Source organism: Dendropsophus ebraccatus, chromosome 9 (assembly GCF_027789765.1).
Source record: "Dendropsophus ebraccatus isolate aDenEbr1 chromosome 9, aDenEbr1.pat, whole genome shotgun sequence".
NCBI classification, from domain to species: domain Eukaryota; kingdom Metazoa; phylum Chordata; class Amphibia; order Anura; family Hylidae; genus Dendropsophus; species Dendropsophus ebraccatus.
In genome coordinates this window covers 100,066,121-100,078,756 of record NC_091462.1, presented here as the reverse complement: position 1 = coordinate 100,078,756, position 12,636 = coordinate 100,066,121, and the positions used below count along the sequence as shown (strand labels likewise).

The 12,636-nt window shown below is 47.5% G+C and overlaps 1 protein-coding gene across 1 annotated transcript; it reads right to left on the bottom strand.

Moving 5' to 3' along the window:
* Positions 1 to 1,271: 1,271 nt before the first annotated feature.
* LOC138801332 (protein SpAN-like) lies at positions 1,272 to 4,423 on the bottom strand. Its single transcript, XM_069984045.1, has 4 exons — positions 3,962 to 4,423; positions 3,764 to 3,873; positions 3,313 to 3,579; positions 1,272 to 1,396 (listed from the first exon to the last, which is right to left on the bottom strand). The coding sequence occupies exons 1-3, from the start codon at positions 4,188 to 4,190 to the stop codon at positions 3,346 to 3,348; spliced, it is 573 nt and encodes a 190-aa protein (XP_069840146.1). The 5' UTR covers positions 4,191 to 4,423; the 3' UTR covers positions 1,272 to 1,396; positions 3,313 to 3,345.
* Positions 4,424 to 12,636: the final 8,213 nt, after the last annotated feature.

The following is a 12,636-nucleotide window of genomic DNA, read 5'->3' as shown; positions in this document are numbered from 1 at the left end:
ATATCTTCATATATATCTCTTCCTATTCAGAACACATGCTTAGAGCTAAACGTGCGTGTATATAAGAGAATGGGAGCCAATGCCAACAGTCTTAGCACAATTGGAAATCCTAAAGGGATTTCCGGCAAGAATAAAATTTATTCTGAAAGTTATACAAATTTGTAATTTACTTCTATTTAAAAAATCCCCAGTCTTCCAGTACTTATCAGCTGCTGTATGTCCTGCAGGAAGTGGTGTATTCTTTGCAGTCTGACACAGTGCTCTCTGCTGCCACCTCTGTCCATGTCAGGAACTGTCCAGAGCAGGAGAGGTTTTCTCTGGGGATTTGCTGCTGCTCTGGACAGTTTCTGACATGGACAGAGGTGGCAGCAGAGAGCACTGTGTCAGACTGGAAAAATACACCACTTCCTGGAGGACATACAGCAGCTGATAAGTACTGGAAGACTGGAGATTTTTATATAGAAGTTAATTACAAATCTGTATAACATGCTAAAAGCAGTTGATTTGAAAGAAAGAAAAATTTGCCAGAGTACCCCTTTAATGAGTATGGCCGCCTCCCAATTCTTAACAATAGCAGACGTTGGTGGAGCGAAAGATCAGGCATGTTGGAGTTCAGCTGCCCAACTCTTTTGTTCTCAGAGTTGTCCCTATCCCAAAGGCACCCAGACTGAGCATGCATTACAGATGAGCAAACCTCGATCACGCTGAGGTTCGTCTGAACCATCTCAATTTGATTATTAGTGGCTGAAGAAGCTGGATACAGTGATAGGATGTATCCATGTTTTCCAGGACTCCCTAGGGATGCATCCAACTTCTCCAGCTGCGGGCAATCAAATGCAAAGTGTTCCGGATCGGACAAATCTGATCATGATTGAGGTTCACTCATCTCTAGCATGCATATATGTAGAGGGATCAGGAGGGATAACTGTCGATTGAATAAGCATTTACAAAGCTATCATGTGCATGGCCAGCTTTAGGAGACTCATGTGCCCCTGTTCCACATAAAGGGAAAGTACTACTATAACTTATAGCCTATACCAGAGACAGGGGACTTTCGGCCCTCCAGCTGTTGCAAAACAACAATTCCCATCATGCCTGGACAACCAAAGCTTCTCTTCGGCTGTCCAGGCATGATGGGAACTGTAATTTTGCAACAGCTGGAGAGCCGAAGGTGTCCCATCCCTGGTCTATACCATCAAAATAAAACTCAATATGAGTGATACAGATAAGATATCATATATTTACAAGTATAAAAAGGAGAGGGCCATGAACGATATGATACAAGTACAACAAGACAAATGCATTACACTATCATCAGCAGAAGGGGGTCCAGTCTCTTCCGAGTCTTACACAAATTTTACAATGTTCTGAGAATATTCTCTTTCCATAGATTACACTGCAAGAAAACAGAATACAGGTTATGTGTGAATAAAGGCAACTAACCCAGCAAAAAAGCTGAATACCAGGGGTCTGGCTGCTGAAGCTGTAAGAACTGATAACCTGATAGTTACCACTGACCACAAAAGATGCTGCTTCTTTTAGTAGAGAGAAGGGCACCATGTTGGGTCAGCCCACCCCTATGGGCACTGTGAACCCAGTCAAGGCTCCATCTTTCCTAAACCAGAGGAAAATGGCCGAAGTGTCATGTTGCCCTTTTCCCCTTATAGGAATGATGCAAACAAGCTCTGATACCTCCTGTGTCCGCAGGCTGCTTTGATCTTCTATTGATAAAAAGGGGAGAGCCAAGTTGGTTTGGGCCATCACCATCGGTGAGGCTTCATCTATCTATGTGTGTCCTATTAAACCAGGCAGTAATGGCGTAAGTGTCCCATTACCTTTCTTGTAATACGGAGGGGGCAGATATAAGTCCCCCTGTCCCAAAAAGCTGCTTTATGCTTTTCTTAATAAAAAACGGGCGCCATGTTGGTTTGGTCCTTTTCCATAGGTTGTGTGTACCTAGTCAATGTTCCATCCATCTATAAACTTACCAATTAACTCTCCAAATAGTAATAATACAAACAAGCACTGAGACCTCCTGTCCTGCCAAAAACCATCAGGTACATCGCTTAGGATTTTTTACATGAATGGATCAAAGCTGGTGCGGGGATGCTGGTGGCACGGTCCTTTTTTAAACTGCCGCCCAGTCCCTATGCACGACACTGGTCTATTACCGAGAACTGACCAGGCATAAAGAACTGGAGGTGGGCCAGTCGGCCCCCAGTGTGACAAAACCCCTTTCCTCAGTAACGTTGCTCCATTGATTCTAATGAAGACGCGTCACAGAGGGGAGATTGTCACACTGGGGGCCGGCAAGCCCACCCCAATGATTCATGCCCGGCCAGTGCTCGGGAATAGACTGGCACCGTGTGCGGGAACTGGGTGGCGGTTCAAAAAAAGGACCGTGCCACCAGCATCCCTGCACCAGCATCGAACCATTCATGTTAAAAAACCCTAAGCGATGTACCAGATAGTACATTCACTTTAACAAGTATGGAGTGTTATTTTAATTATTGGTGTGGGCTGCTAGTCTCTATATAGGAGTACAAACATGTAATGCTTGCGACCCCCAATGGATCAGAATAGCGGTGGTACGCAATATGGTCTTATGCATGTTGATAGCCATGGAGAAACTAACCTCTGCCATCAGAGTGGAATTCACCTCTGACCCCGGCCCAGGTACACTTTAAAGCGACTCTGTACCCACAATCTGACCCCCCCCCCAAACCGCTTGTACCTTCGGATATCTGCTTTTAATCCAAGATCTGTCCTGGGGTCCGTTCGGCAAGGGATGCAGTTATTGTCCTAAAAACAACTTTTAATCCTACAGCGCTGTGTCTAACGGCCGGGGCTTACATTTGTATATGCATTAGGCTGGCACATCCTCTCCGTCCTTCCTCCCCGCTCTCCTCATCATTAGGAATGATCCAGGAACATTTACTGCTATTTGAGCTTTGCACAGGTGTCTTAACGATCCAGCCCATGTTCATTATGCACACAGAAGGGGAATAGGAGGCAATCTGTCTGGAGCATTCCTAATGATGAGGAGGGTGGGGAGGAAGGACAGAGAGGTTGTGCCAGCCTAATGCATATACTAATGTAAGCCCCGGCCGTTAGACACAGCGCTGCCGGATTAAAAGTCGTTTTTAAAACAATAACTGCATCCTCTGCCAAACGGACCCCAGGACAGATCTTGGATTAAAAGCAGCTATCCGAAGGGACAAGTGGTTTGGGGGGGTCAGATTGTGGGTACAGAGTCACTTTAAGGACCCTGGAGATAGTAATCGCTGTAATCCATACATCTGGAGGACCTACCCCTCAGTTTAAAAAACAATGCTGTACAGGGGCTCATATTGGCTTGTAGACCACCCGAAATCCTTTCTGTGTAACATGGCGGTCGCTGATGAAAAGAAACTGCATTGAGTTTCCATTGGAAATAATGGGTGATGGGAGCTGCTGCCCGCAGAGATCCTTGAGCTTATAAGAAGCATTGAAGTCTCTTCCATTATAGATCGTCAGCTTGTCGAACAAACAGCTGTAAACCTCGTTCTCAACATCAAAGTCTGTGAAGGTGACTGTGAACTGTAACAAAACCACAAAAAAAGATGGATTAGATGTCTCCATGTAAACATCGCCATCCCATTTGTTCCTTCAGCTATGGAAGTCCCATAGTTGAAGGCTCAGCTTTAGTTTAGATCAGTTGGAGCCCTAGCTCATGGGTGGCCATCAATGACGAATCAATGTACAGATGAAACTGTGTCATTACCTGCGTATTGGTGGTAATATTCCAGTGACATTTAGCATTATTGGGGTAATTGTTGGGATAATTGGGAGAAGTGAAAACTCCTTCTGATCCTGTCAAGTTTCCTCCACAACCTGTAAAAACATTATCAATGCCTTATAAAGCCCGGACAATACAAAGAGATTTTGCAATGACTGTAGTAGAAAAAAATGGGCATCTTACCATTAAGAACAGTCTTGATGGCAGTTTCTGTAGTGGTAGTAGTTGTGCTGGTGGTTGATGTTGTGGTAGTAGTCGGGGTGGTGGACATTGTGGTTGTGGTTATAGTCACAGATGCAGTGGTAGTTGTGGTGCTAGAAGTTCTTGCGGTGGTGGCCCTAGGAAATCTCATAGGAGTTGTGGTGGTGGTTGTGGTAGGGTTAGTTGTGGTGCTCGGAGACAGGGCCGCCATCAGGGCAGTATTGGCGGTACAGTTGTCAGGGGCCCGGGCTCAGACTAAGATCAAAGGGGCCCGGCCAACCTGACAGCTGTAGCTGTACCGCACACAGTTCCCTCCTGTCTGTCCTGTCACAGTGCCCCCTCCTCGCTATCCCCGGGCCTCTCCCCCGCCCTCTTACTGCCTTCTCTGACTGCTTCCTCCTTCTCCTCATGTCGGGACAGAAGAGGAGAGGGCCCGGAGACGCTGTGAGGAGGAGGGGCCGAGAGCCCGGGCTGTGAGGGGGAGGGGCTCAGAGCTGTGAGGAGAGAAGCTGAGGACTGCACAGCATGGAGCTTCCCTGCACACACAGGTGCTCACAGTGTGTGAGTTTCTATGTCCCTGTAATGTGTATGTCTATTTAATGTCTCTGTGTGTGTGTGTTAGTATGGATGTAAGTATACAATGTGCATAAGTGTGTATATCTGTGTAAAGTGTGACTATAGGTATCGGTCAAACACGTTTGCATTACACATGGCATAATCTGCGAGCATATTCAAAGCAAATAAAGTAGCATGGGGGAGAGGGGGCCATCTATAAGGGGACAACATAGGGGAGAGGAGCACAACATAGGGGAGATGGATATTATAAAGGGACAACATTGGGGGAGAGGGGAACATCTATAAAGGGACAATATAGGGGGAGAGGGGGCCATCTATAAGAGGACAACATAGGAGGGGCCATCTATAGGGGGGGCAACATAGGGGACCATCTATTAGGGGACAACATGGGGGGCATCTATAAGGGGGACAGCATGGGGGGCTTCTATAAGGGGGGCAACATAAGGGGGCTATTTATAAGGAGGGGCGACAGAGAGGAGGGCCATATAATAAAATGGGATCACATAGAGTCAGCCTTCCCACTAAATGAGGGTGTAAAGGGGCCAATACAGATGTGCAGTATAGAGAGATGAGGATGGTGCCAGTGTGAGGAGCCTAATATGTTTTTCTGGCAGATTCTGTGGATTTGTGGCTCAGAGAAGGAGATGGAGAAGAAAATGAAAAGGGAAGAACTCCGATCAGAGAAGACGTCCCCTGTAAGTCACCTGATATAACTGTACTGTAATTTATATGGTGTACAGGACCTGTGTAGAGCTGAGTGTGTTGATGGCGTAGTGGTCGATCAAGAGGGGGCGGGCGGGGCTGGGGGCCCCAATCAAAAGTTTGCTATGGGGCCCAGCCATTTCTAGTTACACCCCTGAGGGGACCCCATGTACAACACATGTGAAACAACTGCACTAACATGTAGAGATTATCGGAGCAGTGCAGTCTCCATACTGAATAATCCTCCTCCTCATGTACGTGTCCTCCTCTCCACCAGCCCAGGCTGCTTCTCTCTCTACATGTGATCCCCCAGCTCACTTATAGAGCACAGTAATGGCAGCTATCTGTACAAGCAGTGATCAGCCATGCCTGCAGGGAGTATGTACACCAGGCCAAGCTATAGTGTGTAAGGTAAGAAGAGTAGAGCCATGAGGTGACATGGGACTCCAGGGAGTATGTACACCAGCCCTAGCTACAGTGTGTGAGGTAAGTGGGAGCAGTGCCATAAGGAGACATGGGACTGCAGGGAGTATGTACACCAGCCCCAGCTACAGTGTGTGAGGTAAGTGGGAGCAGCGCCATAAGGAGACATGGGACTCCAGGGAGTGTACACCAGCCCTAGCTACAGTGTGTGAGGTAAGTGGGAGCAGTGCCATAAGAAGACATGGGACTGCAGGGAGTGTACACTGCCCCATATACAGTGTGGGAGCAGTGCCATAAGAAGACATGTTGGCTGCAGGGAGTGTACACCAGCCCCAGCTACAGGGATCCCTGAGGTAATACTGATCCCATACATAATATATTAGCTAATACTACACTATTATATGATAGCTGAGGTGAATGTGATCACATAAGTCTCATATGACATGCTAAACCCCAATATTATACCCCCTGAGGCTGCAGACATGTTTTCCTCCAGATCGTCTTGTGAAATAGAGGAAGTGAGATAAAGACAGGAAGTTATATCTATTCCTAAACCCCACCCTGCTCATAGCAATACACTATATATACCCCACCCTGCTCATAGCAATACACTATATATACCCCACCCTGCTCATAGCAATACACTATATATACCCCACCCTGCTCATAGCAATACACTATATATACCCCACCCTGCTCATAGCAATACACTATATATACCCCACCCTGCTCATAGCAATGCACTATATATACCCCACCCTGCTCATACCAATATACTAGGCATATACTCCTCCCTCTTAAAGGGAACCATTCACCCCGTGGCCCCCGTTAGAAACAGACAAACAGTTACATAAAGGTCAATATACTTACCATATCGCTCCCGGTCCCGTCCCGGATCTCGTTGTTGACACGGAGAAATCGCCGATTCTTCTTCTCCCGCCCATTATGGTAATGAGCTGAGATGAGTCCAACGTCCATAGGAAACGACGGACGAGTCCAACTTATTCATGAGGTCCTCTTCTCGTCGCCGCCCATCCACGCCTCCTGGAACTTGATTGACGTCTTCAGTCTTCAGTCTCCTCACGAATTCCCGCGCAGGCGCCGTTGCGAAGGTCTCGTCATCTCTTCTGCGCCTGCGCGGTAAACAGGATACGTGCTTGTGACGTTCCTGTGTACCGCGCATGCGCGAAGTCCAACACGTCACTTCAGCTCTGACAATCGGCGCACGCGCAGTAAACATTGAAGCTGTGGAGCGGCTTCAATTGTGAACTGCGCATGCGCCGAAAACGACAGTCACGGCCCTGCGCGGGATCCGGCGAGAAGAAAGAAGACGAGGAGGAAGAAGACCCGGCGTCAATCAAGTGTCGGAGGCGGGGAGAAGGCTGGACTTCGGGCCGGTGGCGCTCATTACCATAATGGGCGCGAGAAGAAGAATCGGCGATTTCTCCGTGTCAACAACGAGATCCGGGACGGGACCGGGAGCGATATGGTAAGTATATTGACCTTTATGTAACTGTTTGTCTGTTTCTAACGGGGGCCACGGGGTGAATGGTTCCCTTTAAAGCAGAACCACCTGTGCTTAAATGTATAGCATTATACAGACAAGACTGCTTGGGCTATAGGTCCCCCCCCCTCCCAAAGTCATGTCCCCCTTTGCTTAGGGCTCTGGGGGAGTCTAGAGGGACATTTTTTTTATTTTACTAATAACATCAGCAATCTTCTAGTCCTATAGGTTTGGCTAAAGCTGGGCATAGACATAGTGTCTGAATGTCTGTAATGTCTTCCAGCACCTACACGCCCATTCACAGGTTGTATCACATATTACAGCTCAGCTCCATTGAAGTGGAGGGAGCTGAGCCATGTCTAGTGCAGTGGCTGAGGGGACAGAGCCTGCAAGAAGGATTTAACCCCTATTCACACTACAACATACCGTTACATCATGGTGCGGTTTAGGAAGTAAAGGGAGGATTTAAGAGTCGGGCCCGCTCTATATCTGATGCTTTCCATTGCCATCACCTGAGGAAGAGATCAGAGCAGCTTTGAAACACCTAGGGGAAGATTTATCAAACTGGTGTAAAGTTGAATTGTTTTAGTTGCCCCTAGCAACCAGATTCCACCTTTCATTTTCCAAGGAATCTGTGAATAAAAAGTGGAATCTGATTGGTTGCTAGGGGAATTTAAGCCTATTCTACTTTATTTCAGTTTGATAAATCTCCCCAATACTCCTTTTGGTAGATTACAAAGTGGATCCTTCACATTAATTTCCTCTGACTTACTTAATGACCTGCTCTATGAATACCTGTTGGAGCGGTGTGAAGGTCTGTTGTTTTAGTCAGTTGTTTTATTGGTTGGAATGTTGTCAGTAATTGTGGAGGGTAGATAACTGTGATATATCTGATCTGCAGTTATGTGACTTCATCTACATATAAACAGCAGTCATTACATGTTAATGAAGACCATCGCGGATTGCTTATAACCCTCCAGCCATGTTACACTACACCTTATACTGCCAGACGAACCCTGCCTAGGTCTAATATACCTTCTTAGGCTACATTCACACATGGTAAATTTTCCATTTATCACAGCTGTTGTTCCGGATTTGCAACAACGGCCGTGATTAATAGAACATTTACATTGTGCTGCAGTCTATGTAATCACAGCCGGAGTAGATACACATAGTATAAGCTCCGGCAGGGATCCCTAGCGACCGACACGAAAATGTCAGTTTTGTGCGGCCGCTGTGGAACAACCCTGTCAGCTCAAACAATGGAGAGTTCTCCGGCCGCACTTTCCATTGTGTTCTATGGTGAATTGGGATGTGGGCGCATATGGATGTGCCCGCATCCCAATTCAATAGAAATTAAGTTTATCCTGGCCGGTGCTGCAGTATCGGTCGGGGTAAACTTCACTGACAGCGGCTGTGTCACAGAACGGCCGGTGTCTTACATTGTGTGAACGTGGCCTTAGACTGCATTGGGGGTGGGCAAGTTACATAAGACTAGAATTACAAGAGTAAGGGTCCTAGTACAGGGGCAGAGGAGTGTGCAAATTTCAGCATGTTTAAAAATCATCGGGCGCCGGCTGCACATCTTACCTTGTAATTGCTGATTCACAGGCAACGGCTGTTGAAAGGGTAATATTCTGTATATAGAGTCAGTGGTATATAGAAAATAAAAAAAATTTAGTTAGACTTACCTCTTCAAGCTCACCCAATGTTCTCCTGCCATGTATCTGCGTTGCCCTCTTAACGTCTCTGCAGTGACAGCATGCTCAGCCAATCACTGGCCATGGTGCCGTCCAGCCTTGGTTAATAATTGGCTAAGCAGGCTGTCACTGCAGAGACGGTCAGTGGTCAGAGGGGACGGCAGATACATAGCAGGAGAACATTGGGGGAGCATGGAGTGGAAAGCATAACTATACCTTTATTATTTTCTATATAAAACAAGGGCTGAACATGCTGTGGGCCGGGGTGCTTATTCTCTGGGGCATGTGTGGGGGCCAGGAGTGGTGTTACCCATCCCTGGACACACGGCACTGGCACTTGTAAGAGTAGCACAATGTGTAAGTGCAGTTTTACTTTGGAACTTCAGGGCAATACAGGTTACAGTGGCAAACAGCTCACTAGGTGCAGGTATAGGCAGGGCCGGACTGGGATTGAAAATCAGCCCTGGCATTTCAGAGCACACAGGCCCACTCGCCGTGCGGTGAAAAGTTATCAGACGATGTTGTAAATGCAGCATGGCTACATGTTGTATCATCACGGCTATGACTAGAATTACAGATAATAACACAGTAAATGGGGTCAGAAGCTTCTACCTCTGTACTGTGTAGCTGAGCTGCAGTTACAGGTCGTCACCACTACACAGAGACAGACTGCTTCCGGCTCCGGTCACCATGCTGAGTTTAACACCACCACCGCATAATGACTAATACCACCTCACACTGAGTAATACCACCGCATACTGACTAATACCACCACATACTGACTAACACCACTACATACTGTCTAACACCACCACATACTGACTAATACCACCGCATACTGACTGTCACCACTACATACTGACTAACACCACCGCATACTGACTAATACCACAGCATACTGACTAATACCACCGCATACTGACTAATACTGCCACATACTGACTAACACCACCGCTGTTACTAAATAACATCCACTGTACACAGATCACTATCACCTCAACCAATCATATAAAGGTGGACAAAGCTCCACACAGGTTCTGTACTCCATATACATTACAGTGCAGTTACATCAGGTGACTCACAGGGGACGTCTTCTCTGATCGGAGTTCTTCCCTTTTCTTCTCCATATGCCCTGGGCCATTAGAGCTTCTCCGAGCCACAAATCCACAGAATCTGCCAGACAGACATATTAGGCTCCTCACTATGGCACCATCCTCATCTCTATACTAAGTGCACTTCTGTATTGGCCCCTTTACACCCTCACTTAGTAGGTAGGCTGCCTTTATGTGACCCCCTTATAGTATATGCATCCCTCTATGTAGCCCCCTTATAGATGGCCCCATCTATGTTGTCCCCCCACTTATAGATTGCCCCTTCCCCCCCCCCCTTATAGATGGCCCCTCCTCTCCCCCCCTTATAGATGGCCCCTTATCTCCCCTCCTCCCTTATAGATGGCCCCTTCTCTCCCCTCCCTTATAGATGACCCCTTCTCTCCCCCCTTATAGATGGCCCCTTCTCTCTCCCATCCCTTATAGATGGCCCCTTCTCTCCAGCCCTTATAGATTGTCCCCTCTCTCTTCTCACCCTCCCTTATAGATGGCCCCCTCTCTCTTCTCCCCCTGTTCCTTATAGATGGCCCCCTCTCTCTCCCCCTCCCTTATAGATGGCCCCCTCTCTCTTCTCCCCCCTTCCCTTATAGATGGCCCCCCTCTCTCTTCTCCCCCCTCCCTTATAGATGGCCCCCTCTCTCTCTCTCCCCCTCCCTTATAGATGGCCCCCTCTCTCTTCTCCCCCCTTCCCTTATAGATGGCCCCCCTCTCTCTTCTCCCCCCTCCCTTATAGATGGCCCCCTCTCTCTCTCTCCCCCTCCCTTATAGATGGCCCCCTCTCTCTTCTCCCCCCTCCCTTATAGATGGCCCCCTCTCTCTTCTCCCCCCTCCCTTATAGATGGCCCCCTCTCTCTTCTCCCCCCTCCCTTATAGATGGCCCCCTCTCTCTTCTCCCCCCTCCCTTATAGATAGCCCCCTCTCTCTCCCCCTCCCTTATACATGGCCTCCTCTCTCTTATAGATGGCCCCTCTCTCTTCTTTCCCCTCCCTTATAGATGGCCCCCTCTCTCTTCTCCCCCCTCCCTTATAGATGGCCCCCTCTCTCTCTCCCCCCTCCCTTATAGATGCCCCCCTCTCTCCTCTCCCCCTTTTCATTATAGATGGCCCCCTCTCTCTTCTCCCCCCTCCCTTATAGATGGCCCCCTCTCTCCCCCTCCCTTATAGATAGCCCCCTCTCTTCTCCCCCCTCCATTATAGATGGCCCCCTCTCTCTTCTTCCCCCTCCCTTATAGATGGCCCCCTCTCTTTTCTCCCCCTCCCTTATAGATGGCCCCCTCTCTCTTCTCCCCCCTTCCCTTATAGATGGCCCCCTCTTTCTCTCCACCCTCCCTTATAGATGGCCCCCTCTCTCTTCTCCCCCCTTCCCTTATAGATGGCCCCTCTCTCTTCTTCCCTCTCCCTTATAGATGGCCCCCTCTCTCTCCCCTTCCTTATAGATAGCCCCCTCTGTGGGTCGGGCCGAGTAATACTGCCCTTAGTGGCTCTAGCACCGTGATCATACTAGTTACTGCTCTCAGCAAACACCCACCCCCCCCCACACACACACACACAAACACACACAATACATGCTGTGTCAGTACAGCCACGCAAAGATTTTAACAGTTTTGGAGCTATCGGCATCATAATGAATCTGCTGGGTGGGTTAGCAGGCGGAACACGCCAGCCAATATGAATCCTGGCGTTATGTTGAATTTGATTTGACTACTCGATTTGACTACAAACCTCTCATTAACCCTTTGTTGGTAGGAAACTTACAAACATATGAAGGAACTATGTCTGTTTATACTTTATACCAGATACACCACTCTATAATTTGCTACAATACCAATAAGCAGATATCTAAACTGGCATCAGTATGAGGTGTCACCAACTAGATAATTTTTTTCTGCAAGAGCCCTACAGTTTACTGCACATATATTACAGTACTTTTAGTTTGGGGGATAATCAGGAATTTCCTGCTACAGTATAAATTGTATCTAAAATAATTTTTTTATATTTACTTTTTATCATTTTTAATTCTGGAGCAGTGACCAGCTTCGGTAGCAGGACCAGCAGTAGGGGGTAAGTATGGTGGGCTCTATCCAGGGTTAGGGTGGGTTTCGTCCACTTTCCCGGGAGGCAGGTTCCCTTTAAGGGTGGGGTCACACGTAACGTAATTGCAACGGATTTCTCATTTCGAGTTTGCAGCGAAATCCGCTGTGATTCCCGTACTGTCAGTTTGAATAGTTTTGCATACTTATATAATCCTATTCAAACTGAAAGTACGGGAATTGCAACTCGCAGTTTGAAATCCCCTGCGATTCCATTACGTGTGAACCCACCCTAAGAATGATTTTGAGGTCAGCTCAAAAGATGCGATCAACGAAAATCGAAAGAATTTTCAGATGGATGGAGGATCTGTCCACCATGACAGCCAGGTCCAGATTGGTAATCTGGCACACCAGGCAAATGTCCAGTGGGCCGCTACGATTACCAGTCATTATCTACCAAAGTAAAACACAATACAGGTGATAAATACAACATATTATTTATTTCTATGTATAAAAAATGAGAGTAACGTGATCTATACAACAGACAGCATAAAGCATAAAACAAGACAAATGCGTAAATTTCATAACATTCTTTGAATCTTCTCTTTCCATAG

Excerpts from the sequence above, each read along its gene's own strand:
- LOC138801332 (XM_069984045.1), bottom strand. The coding sequence starts at position 4,190 with ATGGCGGCCCTGTCTCCGAGCACCACAACTAACCCTACCACAACCACC. Across the intron at positions 3,874-3,961 it reads CATCAAGACTGTTCTTAATG|GTTGTGGAGGAAACTTGACA; the intron begins GTAAGATGCCCA and ends ATGTTTTTACAG. Across the intron at positions 3,580-3,763 it reads ATATTACCACCAATACGCAG|TTCACAGTCACCTTCACAGA; the intron begins GTAATGACACAG and ends GTTTTGTTACAG.